We start from the raw sequence: 21588 nt of genomic DNA on the forward strand, positions 1-21588 counted from the left end.
TTGCACTTAGCGATCTCAAAACTAATTCCCCTGCAACCTGCACTGCGGTTTAGCTGAAAGCAATCATCCTCTTTATCCCGTGTAATTAGGGCAATATGATATGTGTGCCCTGTAATGATCTCTCCACAGAGGCAACTTGTGTTTGAGCGGTTGTTCTTTTTTCCCCCCACTCAGAAAAGCTGTGTCGATTTGTTAGTGGGTAGGCCCGATAACCTGGGACATGCCCCCAAACAGTCAGATATTCCTCGAGCCAACCTTCCAGCAATCAATGATGATTCAAGGTGACTGGCTCCAGAGTGACTTGCTGTTCTGGTAACAAAAAATAGCAGGTTTCAGTCAGTCTTGTTGAAGCATCCGCCTCGCAGATCACCCTCATCACTGGCTTTTTTTTTGCGTGATGTGACCGGGAATGGCGTAGGCCATGGAGACTTTACAGCCCCAAGAGAAGGTACTGCCAGGAAAGCTCAGATGTGTGGAGAATGAGGGTTGGTCGTTCCCCCTGCTCCACAAGTGAAAGGCTTCAGGCTCTGGCTCTACGAGACCAGCACCTTCCCCCCCCATGTGAATTTTTTTAAATCCAGTCCAGTGAGCACTTCCACGTCTGGCCCCAGGAGCTGGCAGACCTTTCAGGCATGCAGCATTTGCAGGTGTGTGGACTAGCAGTGCAGACACAGTTCTGTGAATCAGCCCTCAGGAGCTGTAATCTCAGCTGGGAGATTAGCTCTTTCTGTGGCCCAGGGGCTTTCACTTTCTCTGGGTACCTTGCTCTGCCCATCTGTGGAATGGAGTGATGATACTTGCCAGAAACATGGGTGGGGCCTGGGTGGAGAAGTTGATTTCCATTGTAGAGCACTTGGAAGCTAAAAAGGGCAGTGTGATGGCCCTTGGTGGTTGCATCAGGGCTCGTGTTTTCTCAGGGCTGATAGCTATTTCCGTTAGGAATGGAGAGCAGGCCGGAAGTTTTAGAATCTGATTTGCTGTTTTCTAATACTTCCCTAGGAGGGGCATGCCTTTCCCCCTTATATGATGACTGACTGGGGCATGACACCCGACATTTCAAAGCGCCTGTTTCACCCGCAGGGTTCAAAAGCTGCATGCTGCTCTCTAGCAGTTTTACAAGGAGTTTGGCTTCACCTCTGAGGCCCCTGCATCTAGCATGTACAAACTTACTACCTGCATTGTTTGCGGTCTTGTAACCATGTCAGTCCCAGGATATTAGAGAGACAAGGTGAGTGAGGTCATATCTTGTATTAGACCAGCTTCTCTTGTCTTTAAGCTTGTCTCTTTCATCAAAAGAAGCGGGTCTAATAAAAGAGATGACCTCGCTCACCTTGTGTCTCTACTTGGAATCTGTGACTTTTCCATCCTGGTGTCTTCACCTTTAAACTTCCTTATGAGCCATTCAGAAGGACAAAGACATTTGTACATCCAAGCCCCACAGCTGCTGCCTGCAGGTCATCTTTCCTGTTTGGCCTATTAAGTTGTGGGTCAAAGTACTGTAGGGTAATTAGGATTTCTGGCCTGGGTGATGACATTTTTTCATCTATTAAGTGTCCTGAATGGGGCCGGTCTCTCTTCACCTCCAGGTTCCAACCCACCCCTCTAATTGTGATCAAGGCTGAAAAATTAGTGAGCAACCCGCCGCGTCAGGCAGTGTCAGGGGTGCCAGGCCGAGTAGCGTTCATGGCATTTGCATGAGAAATGGAGGCAGATGTTCCATCTTGTCAAATCTTTCAAAGCGCTCCTGCTTAATGAAGGATTCTTGGGGGCTGCCTCACAGTTGCTGGGGAAACCAAGCAAGGGTCAGACCCTACTTTAGAACGGGAGTGGGCACAAGGTTTATGAAATGCAGAGCAGTCGAGCAGCAGTCTGATATCAGCTCCATGTTGTGTGTATTCACATGCAGCTTTTGAACCCTGCGGGTGAAATAGGCGCTTTGAAATGTGGGGTCTCCTGCCCCAGTCAGTCGTCATCTGCTATGCACGTGTATATGTCATTCTACATTCCAGCCCTTCCTTCCTGGCTCAGTGAACAGGAACTACAGTTGTAGCTGATTTCACAGAGGTTGGAAGCCTGTTGCCTAAAGAGTGGTGTTTTAAAAACTTTCTGAGATCTACGTCTCCCCTGCTGCAACAGGCAACAAACAGCGCGTGGTGGAGAGCGGGACAAAGCTTTGACATTAAAATCTTATGCCGCATCTTGCTACAATTCAGAGTTGACTCCGTGAACTGAGGGTGCTTTGGGGCTCAGCTAGCTTTTGTCAAGTGTTTTAACCCGAAAAAGAGTATTAACAATGGTAACTAAGGAGAACTTTATTGAGCAGATTGTAATGAAGGGAAAATAGCTTTTCTAGTGGCAGGCTTCGGGTTTAATAATTTTGCATTTGGCGGAGAGGAAAGAAAAGATCTACCACAATTCAGATAATTAAAAAATATATTTAAAAAAGTACGTGGCGCAGAGGGAGGGGAGAGGTTACCCTTTGTAATGATCTATTTTCTCAGCATCCCCAGCTGGATAAATCTTTCTTATCCCATGGATGCTGATGAACTTCACCGAGGCCACCAGACAGACAGAGATGGGAATGACCACTGATCACTACCGAATGAAGTTGGAGTTGAGTCAGTGATCTAGAGGTGCAAGGCTGTCTAGCTCGCTACCGGTACCCATAATAGAAGATCAAAAACAGCTTGATAAACTCTGACTAGCTTCTTTCAGATAGTAACTCTTTGCTGCTGTCTTTCTATTACATAGCTTGTGGGGAGACCTTGCAGGACACAACGGGGAATTTCTCTGCTCCTGGTTTTCCAAATGGCTATCCTTCCTATTCCCATTGCGTGTGGAGAATATCTGTGACTCCTGGGGAGAAGGTAGGTTAGACTGCAAATTGTATCTGCAGTTTACAGGCATGTGGTTTTGCCTGATGGTTGCATTTGCAACTTGCTGGGATGCCCTCGGCCACACCTGTTTTCATTCTGAATGCAGAGGCTGTGCACCCAATCTAAGTAGAGGCTCATCTGGTGGAGTCTTGCACAGGTAAGTGGAGCCAATGATCACGGAGTACCAGCTTTCATGGTAGGGGACCTATGCAGCTTTGAGAAATCATCAGTGCAGCATAATAATGGGTCCTTCCACTTGGGGTGGGGGAGAAGTAGGACTAATACTAAGTATGTGGAAAGCCAGAATCCAGGGTACAGCGTCTCTTCTAGGTGCCTGCTGGCCTTCCCTGGTGGTCCTTACTTGCCTGCTAGCCATCCAACAGCCTGCTAGCTCTGGCTGCACTGAGAGCTCAGATGCACACCTCTCAAAGCTTCCTTCCTACCACTCTGACTAATTCCATAAAGTTGTAAGCAATTGGTTCCTGAAGGGGGACTGAGAATCCAAGACATCACCTGCACAGGGAAATGCTGCTGTCAGCTGGAACGCCGCCCACCCATCTTCAGATGTCTTCAGATTGCAAGACCTGCTGAGCCTCAATCAGTTGCTTCCTCCATTTGCTTTTCAGTTTCCTTTGTTTTTATTGATCTTCCAGTGGAAATGAAATCTTTCCTTAATCTATTAACACCACTGCACTCAACCCCTTTGCATCATGTCAGGCTGCAACAAGTGTGGTGCCCTGCGTGGAAGCTCCTCTGCATGGCAGCTGATCAGTAAACTCTGTAGAGAAGCATTTCAGATGCACCCTAAAAACCATAGATCATAGTGCAGAAAGAAACCATAGATCCCACTTCAGCAAACATTTGCATACAGCTGCCTTTCATAGAATCATAGAATATCAGGGTTGGAAGGGACCTCAGGAGGTCATCTAGTCCAACCCCCTGCTCAAAGCAGGACCAATCCCCAACTTTCTGCCGAGCAACCTCATTCAAGGCCTGAGGCCCAGACCTTCACATGGATTTAGGTGCCTAATTCCCAGAGTGAGCTGCCTTACTACCTTTGAGGGATCTGAGCCTGAGATCTGGCATCACTGGCTTCCATTGCCTCTGGGTCTAGACCTGAGATGTGAGAGTCCTGGCAAGATCAGGCCCTGTCAGAAACCTTCTGATATTAGAAAAATTTCCAAGAACAGTGCACGCTCTTAAATAATATTATTTGATGGTTTTAAAATGATTCAAACTGCTATACGCTCTTTATGTGTGTCTCTGCTTCAGTTATGAGGGTTAGGTCAGATGTGACCCAAAATTTAAGTTCTATGAAAAACAAATGTTTACAAAATCTTAGTGCCATTTAATGGGAAAAATAATCCAGCATTTTAAAATAAATAAAATAGACCTTCCCCTGTGGTGTTTGCAGCCAAGACATTGCCGCGTTGAGTTAGTGTGTGAGCCCCAGATGCTGTCTGTAAACTGAACTGAAACTGACTAGTCTGTTTTCATTGTCCCAGTTCAGAGAACTGCAGAAAGTGATAAAGGGTAAATAATGAAAAGTAAATAGCATTTTTAAAAATCTTTCCAGTTTTAATAATCTAGTTTATTAGGTCAGAATATATAATAGAAACCTGTTTGTAGCATGGCCTTATTCTTTTGGAAGATATTAGATGTAAATGAATCTCTGGGCCCAATCTTGCAAACACTTACTACCCTGAATAGGTCCGTTGGGTTTGGTGGAACTCTCAGATGCAAATGGGGGGGTCCCTTTTCAGAAATAAGCCCTCTAGCTCTAAAATTCATGCTCCCTCAGCTAGTGGCCTTATGGCTGAATACTTTAAAGGGACACTGTCATGATAAAAATCATGGGACAAATTATGCTCTTAAATCAGAGCCAGCCCCACTGAGTCAGCATGATTGCACTGGCGTAACTGAGCTGAGAGTTTTTTAAAAAAAGTTTTTGTTACCTTCCATCACTTTTGCCATGTGTTTCTCCTTTGCACGGCCCTTAGTTTGGACGATGAAGTGAACTGCACCATTGCTGGAAAATATTTTTGTTTTCTTGTCAACTGTTGGGAATGGGCCACATCCGCCATGATTGAATTGGCCTTGTTAGCACTACAAAAAGTAATTTTCCCTCTGTTGATATTCACCCTTTCTTGTCAACTGTTGGGAATGGGCCACATCCACCCTACTTAGCTTCGTTAGCACTGACCCCCCCACTTGGTAAGGCAACTCCCATCTTTTCATGTGCTGTATATTTATACCGGCCTACTTTTTTTCACTCCATCATCTGATGAAGTGGGTTATAGCCCGCGAAAGCTTATGCCCAAATAAATTTGCTAGTCTCTAAGGTGCCACAAGGACTCCTCATTGTTTTTGTTTTGTGTGTAGCTGCAGCATACATGACTTAGTTTCCCCTCAATAAAATGGATACTACTTACCTACCAGACACCACTGTTGTGTGAAGCTTAATTCATGCCTTGTAAAGCACTCAAGAACATATATGTTCAAATGAAAACAATCTTATTTTCAGAGCTGATCAAAAATCAGAATTTCCGTTCCATGGGGAAATCCAATATTTCAACTTTTTTCTTGTGCCGATTTTGGACAAAAGTTGAAATACTGAAATTTTTGGTAGAGTGAGACGCTCTGAAACATTTCAGTATGGAAAAGTGGAAACATTTTCAATTAAAAAGAAAATGTTGAGACATTCCTGAATGGAAAGGTTTCATTTTTGGTTTGTTGAATCAAATTGAAACGTTCTGTTGCAGCTCTGTGTGATGTTAACCATCGTTTGCTTCAGCCCTCGCAATAACTTGTGAACATTGTAGTTTGGGTACTCCCTGCTTCTGTTCTCCCCTATGGGCTGGGCTTCCTGGCTGGACTACATCTCCCGTGATGCATCACAGTGGCTCACCTAGAGGGGAGACTGTGGTCTATTGTGGAGGACGTAATCTGGCCAGAGAGACCTGCCCAAAAGGGATAGCGGCATCAGTCAGCCAAACTACAACTCCCATGATGCACCACAGCAATTGGAGCAGACTCAGATTAATGTTGAATTGGCTGGAAACGGAACATTTTAATTGGTTTGACAATCCCAAATGTTTTGATTTGGGTTAACTCAACCCAAAACAAAATATTTAATTTTAATTTTCCTGACAGAAAACTGAAAAATTTCAGCAAAATCAAGATTTTTCCTGGAGAAAATGTTAATTTTGTATTCTCCCCCTTATTCATATTAGGTGAACCTATGGTCTCATTTTTTGTTTGGCTACAAAATCTAAATTGGTCCTAATTTACGTAATAGTAACCATTTTCTTTATTCCCTGTGCAGTCAATTTCCATAATTCCCCCAGTTAGTTGTGCTGGCTGCTGTCCTGTACTCTCTAGCTCCGAAAAACCCATCAGGTAAAAGTTTGGTTTTTTTTAATGAAAGATGCTGCAAAAAAAATAAAGTTGATCCATCCTGTTGTATCTAAAGCTCATATGCAGAATAACGGCACCAATGGAATCTAATCTGTAGTGTGGAATAGCTCCTTGGGCAAAGATAACCGTGCATCATCTGTTCACAGATCATTTTAAATTTCACATCGATGGACTTGTTTAAAAGTCGCCTGTGCTGGTATGATTATGTGGAGGTGCGTGATGGCTACTGGAGGAAGGCTCCCTTGTTAGGTGAGTGACTATTTCATTTTTTAAAAGAGGAACGGTGTGGAAAGTACGCAAATGGTCACTTGCAGCTGCTGGGAGCAAAGGTGCCTGGCGCTAACGCCTTTCTTCCAAGGATCCCAAAGTGCTCAATAGACAGTAATTAAGGCTGGATCCTCAAAGGTCTTTAGGAGCCTAACTCCCATTGAAATCAGTGGTGGTTAGGCACCTAAACCCTTTTGAAGGCCTGGAGCTGTTCAACCTCCTAGCTGCCTTGTGAGGTAGGGAAGTGATAGTCCTTCCAGCTGCCTTGTGAGGTAGGGAAGTGATAGTGATTGTGCAGCTGGAGAGCTGAGGTAGAGATGGGGAAGTGATTTGCCCAAGGTTCCACAGTTAGTCAGTGGGCAGAGCTGGGAATAGAAGCCAGGTCTCCTGAATCCCAGTCCCCTGCACCCACTACTAGATCACATTCCCTTAAAATATATTTAATTATATTCTATTGAGATGGGCTTCTGAGCCCGCTGGCCTAGGGAAGCTGTACAGATACAGACCCATAACACTACAGTTACTAATGAGAATACAGGTATGCACTCACTGGGCTACTGTGCTAATAGCCCTTAGCCTATCACAGTAGGGATAGCATATGGACGACATGGTTTTCTTGGTATGCAAATCCTCCTGTTCTGATTGGCTACTGTCCCCAGAACTCACTCACCTCAGCTTTTAACTTTCTTTGATATCCCCTATCCTGGTCCGCAGCCTCTCATGAGAGTAACCCCGTTCACATTCAGCTGCCTGTTAGACAAGCTGAATCTGGAGCAGTGACTTGTCTCCATTTTCCTTCCCCTCAGGAAAATCCACTGGGGGTGGGGAAGGGGTATGAATATTTTTGGGGGGAGAAAGGGGGGCAGGGCTGGCAGAGTCCCCCACACTGTCCTGCCAATGTGGCTCAGCCCTAGTTCAGCCTTTATGATCCATTTGGTCCTTGGTGGTGTCGTCAGAGTACTGGCTGTTATCACATGGAACTAGGCCTGGACACACCCAAGTCATCTCATACAAACCACTAGATGACTGTTGAGTGGCAGCAGCTTTTGGTTGCTAAAAGCCTAGGTTGGATTTGAACCTGCTACCTCATGGGGCATGATTTTAGAGTGCATCCCCGTCCCATAATACTTAGAAACCAATTAAGTGATTGAAAAGTGGACTTCAGCACCAAGTAGGAGTTCTCTCAGAGTGGGAGGAGAAGGCAACCAGGCCAAGTGTGAAGCTGTTGAGGGAAATATCCCAAAGGCCTTGACAGGGAAAAACCAGGCAGTTATAGTACCTCTGGTCAGCATGACACTCGTGGTTTGTGAACCCTAATGATGCATTTAAAGCACAGATCAGTCTTGCAGCACAGATAGGACTGAACTGTGTTGTAACCATGTTCCCAACCCACCCCACAGGCCTTCTAGCTTCATGTTTCCAAGGTTGACTAGTGATTTGGAGAGTCTTAGTTATTGAGTGCTCAGTGAGGGACAGTTAAGGGAGGACCTGATTTTCAGCAAGCATTGAGTCACCCATCTTCTGACAATCAGGCCCCTTTAAGGTGTCTCACATAAACTCATGGCTCCTTTTGGAAACCAGTTAAACATGGGTCACACAGCAAGACTGGACCTAGCAGGGGGGGTTAGTGTGGTGAACCTAGATCCTGGCAACCATTGCTTCGGCAACAAAGCTGGAACCTGAGAGAACATTATCTGCTTTTGGATTGGTGTGTGTCATGGGTCGGAAGGACTCTTTGCTGGCTCTGCTTGTACACATCCCTGGCAGATCCCATGTAATCGTCTCCAGGTTCCCTCTGGAACAGTATGAATTAGCGCTGATGTGATAGTGCGCTGCGTGTACGGCTGAGTCACTGTGAGAAAACGCTAGTGTCTCAAGTTCCTGGTGGTTCATTTATTTCCTGCAGCCTGTGCCATGCCCTCAAGTCCCTCTTGAGGGAGCACAGGTGTCTGGAAGAGCCTTTGGGTGTTTTAGAGGAGAGAGCACTGTCTGCTGCTCCCAGCAGGGAGTCAGGACTCCGGGGTTCTATTCAGAGCTCTGCCACTAACTTGCTTTCATCTTGGACAAGTTTCTTACCCTCAGCGTCCCCATCCATCAAATGGTGCAGATCCCCACTATAGCACAGAAGGGGAGACAATTAATGCCACACTCTTTGCAGCTGTAAGCCCGTGATGCATCACTGAGGTTAACAGCATGGCACTGCCCGACCCAATGAGGAATCGGGCTGCTAGGCTGTTGCTTTCAGTGAACTCCTACTGACATTAGGCCTCTTTGACATTTCCAGACTCAGTGCCCAGTATACTGGGTTGTGAGGCTTCTTGTTGGCAAGGTACTTTGAGTGAGCAGGGAAAAGTATGAAGCCTTGTGCCTGCAGAGAGCAAGGTTGTGTAGTAGGGTGTGCAAGTGAGGCTACGCAAGGACAGCCATTGGGCATAGCCTCACTGCCTTCCTTCCACTCAGGTTAGCACGAGGTTAAAAGAGGGAAGATGGAGGGTGTGTCTGCAGAGACAGGTTCATAACCCTCCATAGGTATGAAAGGCACCTCCTTCCTGCTCCTAGGCAGCAGTAGCGTGGCATCTGACCATGCGTCGTCAACGCTGAGTTGGGTTCCCATGTGTTTCCTGCCTGCTAATCACGTATACCCATGGCACTGCACCTGGGCAGAGCAGGACTAGGCCATGGGACTGCTTTGGTAAAGGCTGTATAGGTAGGAGAGTGCTCTGCTGTAGCGTGGATACCTGGCACTGGTGGAGGGAGCGAGGCTGTGGTCTCCCTGCAGTTTCTTTGGGGCTGTCTCGAGGAGCAGAGGTGTGGGGTTCGTAGTGTCAGTGTCTGTGTGCCTTGGTCACTATTTGCTGTGGGTGAGCACACACCTCAGGAATCGTCCTTCCAGCAGCCTTGCTTTACGTCACTTCAGTTTTTCTGCCAAATATTTGAAGCGCTTCAAAAAAATCTCCTTAATACAGTGGGATTTGCAAACTGTTCCATTCAGAACAAGTGGCTTGTGTGAGCTGCCATGGCCCCTGGGAGGGGCCGGGGCCATGAAATTAGTTAGGAAGAGGCAGACTGGTGGCGGTCTGGCAGCAGGGTGGGCAAGAGGATTAGCGTGAATTGTGAAAGCATGTATTTTGCCTGGAAAAAAATGTGCACTGCATATTTTCCCAGGGAAGTGTGTGAAAATCCAGCCTTAAATGGTGCATAACTTTTTATGAATGGGCCCTTTATCGTACTCCACGGAGCTCACTTATTCTGGCTTCCTCATCTGCATTTCCTCTCCTTGACATCCTTGTTGAACTCCAATTCTAAATCCAAGAGGCAGTTGCTCAGTGACCCTAGAACTAAATAACTTTGCAGCCTCAACACTGTTAGCAGCATCTCCTTCCCATACCTTCGGAAACTTCAGCAAGCTGCGTCCCCGTCTTTGTCATACCGCAGTGACTCCTGACCCATGTGGACTAGCCTTGTGCTTGCAGCTGTGCACCTTTGGAGGGTGATTTTTGTCAGATTTAATTAGTTAAGCAGAGTTGGGTCTGAGTTAGCATTTGGATGGGAGATGCCCAAGGAAAAGACGGAGTTGTGGTTCAGCAGATGTTATTCCACCCCAGCTCTCGCCTTCACTAGGTTTGTAACACACCTTTAAACCCCAGGGCAGCCTAGTGTTAACATCGATGAGCTAACATGTTAAAACTACAACTGCCTTCCCTACACTAGGATTTTAAGGCATGTTGGTTAACATGCATTAGCTAATTCATGTTAAAACGTGCACCTTTTTCCCTAGTCTTGACATGGCCTGAATAGATAGAGAGCCAATCATGCAGCATGTTGGTTGGTACTAAGATGCTGACTTTCCAATGAGGTACGAAACCAATCTCTCAGTCATCGGAGGTTATTACATATCCCCTGGATGTACCTTTTTTTTTTTTTTCTTTCTCGTGAGACCAACAATGTAACCCTGATGTGCTAGCTGAATTCCAACTTAGGTAATTACATTCAGCCTCTGCCAAATTCCCCCTGCAGATTCAACTGGATAAGATGGAATTTAGTTACTCCTTTAAATGAGGAACAAACCCCAACCCTATTGCATACAGCAGATAGTGTCACTGGTATCTAGCAAAGAAAAGATCCATACTGCGTTAGTTACTCCCAACACTTATTTATTGTTTGTACCATGCTTTGAGGAGCCTTCTGGCCGAAACAGGCTATAGAACCATTAGGAATTATCATTATTAATCTGATTGCTCCGCTGGATTGCAGTTTGCGGTGGTACAGTTCAGGAATGCCACCTTGCCTGTCGTAATCCTGACATTTACCAGTGAGAATCAAGCTGGGTGAAGCATCCAGTGAAGGTGCTTGTGCTGGGGAAAGGCACTTAGTGTAACCAAGTGCCGTAGGACTATGGAGGGTTGAGTAGGAAGAGATGCTCAACTAAGATGATTCTGTGTCATGTGCAAGGGGTGGAAGTGATCACCAGGGCTGGCATGATGGAGAGGTTTTCCCTCATGCTACATCCACAGGAGGAATGGATCTGTCTTTCCTTTTGGGCCAGTGATGCTGAGATTTTCAAAGCTGTCCGGGAGCTCTCTATATCGCACTCCCATCTGTATTAACCCACTGTTCTCCCAACCTTTGTCTGTCTGGTCTATTGAGACTGGAAGCGCCTGGGGACAGGACTGCTCCTTGCCATGTGCAGGAACAGCGCTTAGCACCATGGCTCCTTGTCCTGGGTTCGGCGCAGTTGTCATACAGTTAACACTAACAAGGGCCATCTTTATTCTGTGTCTGTGAAGTGCTTAGTCCAATGGGTTCCAGCACATGACTAGGGCTCCTGGTCACACAAATCAATAAGAATGATGGAAGGTAAAGTGCCAGGGCTCCTGGGTATTGGTTGTCACTCCTAGCACTTTGTCTCTCACAATAAGTGAGACTAAAGTCCCCACTGCGTTCACCTACATGCTTTTTTAAGATGGCCCAGCCTTTGTGTGGGTAAAATGAGAGCCAGGTGAATGGTGGCAGCATTTGGGAATGAGCCATGCTGGCTTTTGTTCCCGGATGATATTTGAACCCTGTTCTGGGTGAATACAAATAAGGTGACCCCTTCTTAAAATCTACGTTGGAGTAGGAGTGGAAAGCCTTTTAAATGGCTCTGTTTACTTTTACCATTGACTCTCTCTTGAACTGCAGGCGCCTCGTACATCTCCCCGTCCACCACTGTTGCGATCACAAACCACTTTCGCCAAACAGTGGAGAGATCTTGATTGTCTGTTTCCTGCCTTCTAGGTAGATTTTGTGGTGATAAAGTCCCCGAGCCTCTTATCTCCACGGACAGCAGGCTGTGGATCGAGTTCCGGAGCAGCAGCAATATCCTGGGCAAAGGCTTTTTTGTGGTTTATGAAGGTATGACCCTTAGGTCTGCACAGTGATTCCAACACCAGGCATCGTACGTGGGAACGTAACAACTGGGCCCAGAGCAGGAACCTGTTTGACCATAAATGAAGGCTCTCAACCCACTCATGTTTCCAAAGGCTAGCAGGGGCTGCAGAATTCGGAGACCCCCTTCAGTGTGCAAGGCCCAGATCAACCAGCCTGGCCCACAAATCCGTTTCCAGGGCATGGTAAACTGCCACGAGGAGACCACATCTGAGCATGGGGCTCAGATCAGCTCTTCTGTTTACCCCTGCCCTATCAACCACCTATTGTAGCTATGATCCATCTAGCTGAGGTTCAGTCAGTGTTTATCTCTGGGGTGTTGGCACTTCCTCTCAGGCTAATTGGCCAGCCAGATCTCTGCTCAGAGATTAGAGCGGGATAAGCGTCTGGCACTGAAATTGCTACCCTCCCTGAAACCAAAGGATGGACTCAGCTCTTTGTCCTTCAGGTAGATCAGGCAAGTTTCTTGAGGCTTCTTGGATGAATTCCTGAGTCCCTTTCTGCGCAACCTAACATTTCTTATGAGAGTAGGGACTTGCCCTGATGTCCTGGCCCCTCCCTGCTTGTCTATGGGCATGTGATACGCTGGTGTGACGCATTATGTCTGTTGTTTGTGAGGCTCTTCAAGATGAGAGGTGCTGTAGACTTATAAAACATGATGATTTAAGGGAAACTCGCCCTCCTGGTTGTGTGTGAAGTTTCAGAACTTGCATTGATTGCTGCTGTTTCAGACCCCTATTGATTCAACTCCTTTAAGGGCCTTAGCCCCTTTACAGCTGTGGAGAAGAAGCTGTCCATGTATGTCAGAGAGCACTGGTTTGCATTGTCCCTACTGGGGCTGCAAGGGCTCATGGGTGTGCAATGGAGTTGGATGAAATTTTTGGACCAAAAAGTGTCTTTTTGTTGAAATATGTCTTTTGTTTAAAAAAAAAAAAAGTTTTTCACACACAATTCTCCATGTCGTTTTGCATGAACAGTCTTCCAAAACTTGTATAGAAAATGCTGGAAATGTTATGGAAGTGTCTGAAAAATCTCCATAGCTGCTTTTGAGAGGGGAAAAAAAATTGAAGAAAAGTCCACTGGTTATTTATAAAAGTCATAAAAAAAAAAGGGTCCATTTTGGTCACTTGGGAATGAAAAAAAAATTTTTTTTCATAAAAGTAGGTTTTCATTTTGCGCCTCTCCCTAGTTTGCAAACAAGACAAATTTCCCTGCCAACACCACCCAGTGAACTGTGGCATTTATTGCAACCCAGAGGCCTCAGTAGTAACTGCAGGATCAGTGGCTCGGATGGGGCTGGCCAGGCTGGGGAAAGGATCCAGTGGTGCCTTGGGCAAATAGAGCATTACGGGCATATGGGCACTGGGCTTTATGTGAATGACGGCTTTGCAGAATGGGTTGTTAAACAGAAGTTTTGGAGGACAGTACTCGGTACCATGGGTCTGTGCATCTGAGAGCTGGTAATGCAATGTCTGCAAGAGCTAAAGTTCAAGTTTGGGTCTGAGCCTTTTCCTAGCAATTAGCAGGGCTTTTGTCCCTTTTTTAAATTAAATATTTGGAGAGCTTTTACCCTCATAATTGTTTTTCTTTCAAAATTGATTTTGCTGCTTAAATTTTTGTTGTCGCTTCCCCTGTCTGCCAGAGTAATTACCGGGGACCAAAAGCAGCGAGATCGGAAAGATACGTAATTCTCAGAACTGGTGACACAAATGGATCTTCATTTGTATCACTTAGTTCTTTGGCTGGATTTTTAGCCCCGGCACTTACTGCCTGTCTGAAGTACCACTTGTCTTGTCTCGCTCTCTGCTGAAAATACCTAGAGAGCAGGTTCATGCTGTTGTCCAGCTCAATCCATTTTGCTTGCAATTACAGCAGGCTGTTACTAGCAAGAACCTTTTGCAAAGAATGGAATAGATTTTAAATGTCAAAAACTATGAAATTCACCAAAAAAAACCCAACTCCAGATTGGAAGGCCTCAAACAACCCTGAGCAGGACTAAGAACTTTGAGCCCAATGCTTGATTCAGGCCAAACCTTCACTGAAGCTGCAAGCCAATGCTTTAAAACTAGAGTGCCTGAAATTTGACACCTGCAGAAGAGCGGCCTGGTTTTCAGAGGGAATGAGCACCCACTGGTCCAAGGGACACCTGGGTCTCTCAGCTGCTCTGAAAATCAAGGCACTTCTATTTCGGAGCCTAACTTTTATGCTGCTGCTTTGGGGTACTGGTCATGCCAAAGTCAGTGGCAAAATGGTGCAGGATCAAATCCATGCAATCCCTCATTTTCGTAGATCATGGAGCTTTCAAGTTTGACAGTTTTGGACATACTGTTCCCTTGGTTTGCTCTGATTACAAACAGTCCCCTGCTGCTCTCAATTACTGTTGGCCCAGTGGAGTTATTTTGGATTTAGAACAGATCAGATTTTGGTCTCCGGTTCTTTCCTGAATAGTCTGTGCTATGAAAACTGCCTTCACATGGGCTGGATGCATATCCTCTTCCACGCGACCAAGTTCATGGTGGGCTCGGCCACTGGCCTGCCTCAGTTTCCCCATCTGTAAAATTGGGCTAATGATGCTGACCTCCTGTGGGAAGTGCTTTGAGAGCTACTGCTGAAAAGCACTAGATAAGAGCTAGGTTGTGGTGTTTTCAAAAGAGGCAGGACATAATACACACACTTTTTCATGGCACCGTCCCAAAGCACTTGACAGGCTACAAGGTACAAATCAAACTAAAAAAGTGAGGTCGGAAGCATGCTTCAGCTGGGTCTGGCTAATGCCCAGCAAACTCTACACTCTTGGCAAAAAATAAATTCAAACAAATATTAGAGAATCCGGACCTGAGCAAATCTGAAATCCAGCCAGTTCTCTGCAGCCACGTCATCATTCCTCACTCCTTATGGCACTGACTGACCTGAAGTTTGCCCCTTTGTTTTGTTCTGCGGTGGAAGTATGTTGGGTGTATATTGTTCGCTTTGCAGTGTGGTGGTGTTATAATATGTGGTGGTGTTATAATATGTTGGGAATGGATTCCTGAAATCCATTTTACAGTTGGGTGGGGGGAGAGTGAGTGATAAAGGATTATAGAGCCATGGGGAATTGGCCAGGTCCGTTGTCTGTCCATGTCCAGGCTTCCTAACATAATTAATAGTTTTTCTGGTAGACTCCGTTAAACTCCCGTTTTCAGCCTGGACTCCAGGTTTGGGATTTTCCCTGTGTCTAATGAGTGTGAGAGATTTGACTCAGGAGTGGGAGCCCTGATCCAGCAGATCTGACAAGGACCATCAATGCAGGGCACCGTTCCTGCAGACTTCAGTAAGCCCACAGGAAGTGTGTGAGAGGAGTTACCCCTGGGTGGGATAAGGAAGGTCGTGGATAGAGGATTTTGGCCGCATGGGTAACTTTAAGCTCTTACCATCTTATATCTAGGATATTTGAAGAAATTAAACTTTTGGGGGGTTTTGTTTTGATGCAGCTGCACCTTTTCTTGTCCTCCATTTCCCTGTATACATCCCTCAGTCCGCTCCATCACCTCCTTCGTGGTCCACCTCTGTCTCCTGCATTTACCCACTTTGTGTCTCCCTCCTGGGCCCTTCTACTCTCCTGCCATGATCTCCTGCTTCCTGACCCCATGGCCATTTCTGTTTCAGTCCATGCCCTCCCTTCCATAGACTTATAGAATGGTAGGACTGGAAGGGACCTCGAGAAGTCTTCTAGTCCAGTCCCCTGGACTCATGGCAGGACTAAGTATTATCTAGACCATCCCTGACAGGTGTTTGTCCAACCTGCTCTTAAAAATCCCCAATTATGGAGATTCCACAATTTTCCTCAGCAATTTATTCCAGTTCTTCGCCACCCTCAGAGGAAGTTCTTCCTAATATCCAACCTAAACCACGCTGGCTGCAATTTAAGCCCATTGCTTCTTGTCCTATCCTCAGAGGTTAAGCAGAACTATTTCTCACCCTCCTCCTTGTAACAACCTTTTATGTATTTGAAAACTGTTATCATGTCTCCCCTCAGTCTTCTCTTCTCCAGACTAAACAAACCCAATTTTTTCAGCCTTCCCTCAGAGGTCGTGTTTTCTAGATCTTTCATCATTTTTGTTGCTCTTCTCTGGACTTTGCTCAATTTGTCCACATCTTTCCTGAAATGTGGTGTTCAGAACTGGACACAATACTGAGCCTTGTCCCATACCCCTCCCCTCCACATTTACACCTCCCACCGTTCCCTGAGCCCCCCATTCATCAACCCCACTCCATCTCCACCAGACAGCTGCTCCCCTCTATCCATCCCCACCTCCTGCTTCTAAGAGTCTCCCAAATTCTGACATCAGGGATCACAGCTCCATGCCATCCTGCCACCTCCAGTCTTTCCCTTCCAGTTGCCTCTCTCTCAGTTCCCTTGGTGCCCTATAAGACTCCTGTCCCCTTGCAGTCCTCTCCAGTCAACAACAGCTACAACACAGCCTGGAGTCAGAAAGGTTCATTCATATGTCAGTATTGTTCCTTGTACCTGTCAAAGGAACTTGCAGCCTCACTCCTCAGTAAATGGAAGCAAATTAGGAATTTATAGGCATGGTCACTGTGGAGCCAAACACAGTTTAGGAAAAGTTTGAAAAAAAAATGAGTGCAGCCATTTTAAAGATACCAAAGGAGTACTTGTGGCACCTTAGAGACTAACCAATTTATTTGAGCATAAGCTTTCGTGAGCTACAGCTCACTTCACGAAAGCTTATGCTCAGATAAATTGGTTAGTCTCTAAGGTGCCACAAGAACTCCTGTTCTTTTTGCGAATACAGACTAACACGGCTGTTACTCTGAAACCTTTAAAGATACCGTAACTTCAGAACCCTTTCCGCTAACTTTACCAAACTTCCCAGACTAAATCTACACAGGGATGAGACCCTGTGTGTAAAATTTCAGGGGAGTTGGGTTCTTCTTAGGGACGATGGGAAGGGAGGGAAGCATTCTAAAAACTGGGCTTATAATAAACTCGCTTCAGCTTTAACTATAGAGTGGCTGCGGCTGCTCCACATGATTTAGGACTCGCTAACCCACTGCTGAAATGCAGCTGCTACAAGGGGGGATGGGGTAGACATGCAGCAGCCGTTCTGCACTAACACCACTACAACAGGATGATTTTTAGGAGTGGAATTGACTAATAGCTCTCCCATTGAGACTGCAGCCGGTGGGGCTAACGGGAAGACCTAAGTTGCAATGAGTAGCCAGGCTACTAGAGTTGGTTAACACAGAAATGCTATGGAATCTCTAAAATAGTCAGGGTCTTGGTTTTGTGACTCATCTGGAGGCAAGTCTATCCAGTAGCTTCGCCGTTCATTGTCACCCTGGTTTCTGAGAAGCAGCTCCATAGAGCTGCTTGGATTCAGTGCTGGAAATCTAATGTGCACATTGTTACTTAATGTTTGCTATGGTAGTGCTCAGTTTCAGGATCGGGACCCATTGTGCAAGGTGCTGTACAAACCCACCCACAGATCCCATGCAGAGGTCACACTGGGCTCTGAAAGTGTATCTTCATTTTTTTAGGCTGATTTTTAAAAATAAATCTAAGCTTTAAGTGCGGTTTAAAAAAGAAACACACGTTCTCTACGCAGCTCCTGGTGCTGATAACATAAACTGCTGTTACCTATTCCTATGTCGAGCTTTCTTTCCTTGATTTGATCCTCTTACCAATATGAAAAGTTTTATTTAGAAAACAGCCCCAACCTTGTCTACTGCAACTTGCTTCTCTGTGGCCCTTTTTCCAAGTCCCAGCTCTACACTTGCAATGTGCAGTCCCACCTCTTTGTTGCCCAACTTCTTGCCTGCACAGAGAAATGCCTGTGCCCGGATTCTAAGTTTACAGAGCATCTGGGGATGCATATACATATGAGACCATATACAATGCAATGCAGCTGTATTAGATCGGCCTTTATCTTTAGGCACATCTTCCCATGAACTCACATTATGTTTGCTATCAGTGCCATCTAGTGGCAGGATTTCACTTTGCTTTTTTTGTGGGCTTTAATGTTCATTTCATGTCTGATTGCTATTATTTATTTGATGATTACATTATTAAGTGATGTACCAGACACAACTATCCAAACAATTCCTGCCCCAGAGAGCAAGATATCCTTGGGGGCGGACACAGCAAGACAAGAGGCACTAAGCAGAAACATGTTAGGCTTTTAATACCTTTCACAATTTGTTGGAGGCCTTGTAGAATGAGTGTCGTTAGAATAGATTTGCAAGGGGAGAGGGTGTGTGGAAGCAGGCATCTGGTGAGGAAACAATGTGTAATCCCATCCATGTGGTGTTTGTTTTTGTGAAGCGATTTGCGGTGGAGAAATTCACAAGGATGCTGGCCAGATTCAGTCTCCCAATTACCCAGATGACTACCGACCTTCCAAAGAGTGCGTCTGGAGGATCACGGTTTCCGAGGGGTTTCATGTAGGACTCACGTTCCAAGCATTTGAGGTGAGAGGTTTGAGGTGTGTGCACTTAAACCAAACTAACACGGCAGCCCTTGAGACTGTAAAAAGGACGTATGATAGAGAATGTACAATTTGTAAAAACTGGGGAATTTTCCCCCAAATGTTTGTTTTAGAAAATTATTTCCGCCCAATCCTGACTCCACTATCATCAATGAAAAGTGTGTACTGTGTGTGCCTCCTTGGCTGCTTCTCCAGATAATCCATCCATAACACTTTTATCTGAGGACCGCAAACTGCTTGACAGCCTGTTAGTGGTGTTGTGTATCACAGTAGCATTCAGAGGTCCCAGTGCTCGGTTCTGTCTGGGCACCTAAGGAAGACAGGCCCTGCCTCAAAGACCTCGCTATCAAAGTATAAGATGAGAACCGAAGGATTCAGCAAACAAACAATGAGGAGTGCAAGGTAACAGTGAAGCAAATTACTCAGGCTCACGCAGTGGCAGAGCCAGGATTCAACCCAGAAGTCCTGGCACCCAGTCCCCTGCACTACCCATCAGGACACTCTGCCTGCAGGGAATGTTGAGAGAGGATTCCTGCCATCAGACTGCAGAATGCACAGGACATCGATTCCATAGCCAACCCTGCACAGATCTATTGAGACTGCACCACCCAGGAGCACATCCATATCTTCCCCCTCCCCCTTTAAAATCTTATAGTAGCCATAAAGACTTCGGGACAGACCATTCCAGCCAGGTTTTCATAGAAAAGTAGAAATTAGAGAGAGCAACTTAAAGGTTGCTGAGAGGTGGAGATGGAGCTTACGTCTGATGAGTTTGCAGCAACTAGGATTATTTAGCCTTGAAAGGAGAAATTAGACAGGATTTACAATAACTGAGCTATGTAAGAATATTAAAGAGGGACTTAGAACTGATGAGCCCCTCTGTACAACGCTGTCATGTAACGTGAGATCCCAGGGTTATTTAATGAAGTTAATGGTTGATAAATTTTGAATAAACAAAAGGAAGATACCTCTTCACCCCATGTGACGAGGCAATGACTGGAGATTAGCAAATCATATTGTGTCTAGGGGCCCGATCCTGCTCCCACTGAAGTCAGGAGCAAAACTCCCCTTGTTTTCAATGGGGCAGGACTGGAGCTTAGATCAGTTTAGGGCCAGCAGTGGCATTTGTGAATGTCTAATAAAGTGTCCTGTTTCAGGACAGCAGCCAGCCTCTGCAGAGGTCAGGAAGGATTTTTACCCAGTGTTTGCACTATGCATTGCACTACTGGCCGGGTGCATTCTGATTTGATTGATTTTTTTTTTGCTGACTCTTTGAAGTAGCAGGGCTGGAAATAGGCTGTTCCGGACCCTGATGCCGTGTCTTCCTGACCTACGTTTTAGCTCCCATCTGTTCCTTTTGTAAAGGCCAGTGCAGGATTGTTCTCTCCAGTCTCTGCTTGTTTTGTCCAGACAAGGGCCATCAACTCCAATGGGTTGGCTATGAAACCCCAGGGCATTCCCCAAGCTGCCTAGTTTGTTGCTCATCTCCCTCCTTTGCTGTCACTCATGAGGTGTGGCCACAGTGCGGAGACTTTGGTATCCTGCTGGGAAAGCAAAGGAGCCCTAGTTCTTGAGCTATTTGCCAGTTGGTGTTTTGCATGCTGGCTGGCGGGTAGGGATGTTCTTTCCCTGCTCGGAGATCATCCCCTGGATTTGCCCCTCCTTGCGGCTGAGCCTGAGGAGGGCAACTCTTGTAGATAGTCAGGAACCAGAGTCTCATTGGAAGGTGGCATGTGAAGGCAAGACAACTAAGACGATATAATACTCTGACGCTGCATCACAAGGGGCTGCAGGGGATTCGATGGCAGCCCCGTGATGCAGGCAAGAGGCTTCAAGGCTACTAGCAGAAGATCCAGTGGGTCCCACCAGGCCCAATACCCTTGTGAGGAGGCAGCATGATATAGTGGGTGCTTTGGACCCATGATCAGAGCAGATATTGAACATCAGAAGTGTGTAAAACAAACGTAAAGATCCAAGAACTGAAGAGAAAATGGAGGGGCAGGAAGGTAGGGTCTGAGCCAGTCCTTCAGGCCCTCTTCATTGAAATAAGGGACTAGGCAAACTTTCCCCATGCTACCCTGCCCATACACCTCAGCCCTGCCTGGATGAACAGCAAAGGGCAAGTTATGATGGGGATTTTTTTGTGCTGTCACCTGGGAGCTGAGCTGAGACCGATCTGTAGCTATGTCAGTAATCACAAATTATACATTCAGTTAAACTACATTTTAAACCATACAACCAATAATGTGCTTTGCAGATTGGCGGGCTGATGGTAACCTTGAGATCCAAAGTCTGTTCCACTTGTTTGTTTTACTTTTGATTGAGAGGAATGTTACTTAGGACCACCTGTCCCCATGCTCCAGGCACCGTTAACGTAACTTCAGTTGCTGAACTTGGGTGTATTTCATTTTTAAGCTGATCCACCACAAATCCGCCCCCCATCCCCGTTCCCCTCTTAACAATGCCCCACTTTCAAAAGCCTGGGGGGAAAAACGAGCCCTGCTTCAGCTGAGCCAGAGAGCTTTGCCTTGACTGTATTGAATCAATGTGTGCTTTCTGATCCTTTAAAGCTAAACAGAATCTGATGGAGCTGAGCGAAGTGGGTGACCTCTGTTGGCGTGTTCCCTTTCCCTCTGCAGATTGAGAGGCATGATAGTTGTGCTTATGACTACCTGGAAATCCGAGACGGCCCTACTGAGGACAGCCCTTTGATTGGACACTTTTGTGGCTACGAGAAGCCAGAAGATATCAAATCCAGCTCAAATAAAGTGTGGATGAAGTTTGCATCTGATGGGTCCATCAATAAAGCAGGGTTTGCAGCAAATTTCTTTAAAGGTATGGATTACACATTGGACCCTAAAGTGGTTTCACATTAAGATGAAACCTCTCAATCAGAGACACTTGAGACCTCTCTCCAAGGATGGCCCATGGGCCAAGTCCAGGCCATAATATTTAGCAACGTGGCCCACAGGCAACGATCAACATAAGGCCTCTGTCTAAACTGAAGACTGCAAGCCGCTTGGGGTAGGACAGGCTGGGAGCTGAAGACTACGTAGCTCCTTGTTAAAGGGGAAATGGCTGTCTTCCCCTCTCCATTTTAAACAGACCAGTTGGGG

The 21588-nt window shown here is 46.1% G+C and overlaps 1 protein-coding gene across 3 annotated transcripts in view; it reads left to right on the forward strand.

The window, feature by feature from the left end:
• Positions 1-21588, forward strand: part of TLL2 (tolloid like 2) — a 173278-nt gene that overhangs the window by 125748 nt on the left and 25942 nt on the right. For all 3 annotated transcript variants that reach the window (XM_037905507.2, XM_043552254.1, XM_043552255.1), the window contains 5 exons: positions 2752-2867; positions 6440-6542; positions 11838-11954; positions 18310-18455; positions 21112-21307. In XM_037905507.2, coding sequence (XP_037761435.2) covers positions 2752-2867; positions 6440-6542; positions 11838-11954; positions 18310-18455; positions 21112-21307 — 678 coding nt within the window. The remainder of the gene's footprint in view (positions 1-2751; positions 2868-6439; positions 6543-11837; positions 11955-18309; positions 18456-21111; positions 21308-21588) is intronic.

Source organism: Chelonia mydas, chromosome 7, assembly GCF_015237465.2.
Source record: "Chelonia mydas isolate rCheMyd1 chromosome 7, rCheMyd1.pri.v2, whole genome shotgun sequence".
NCBI lineage: Eukaryota > Metazoa > Chordata > Testudines > Cheloniidae > Chelonia > Chelonia mydas.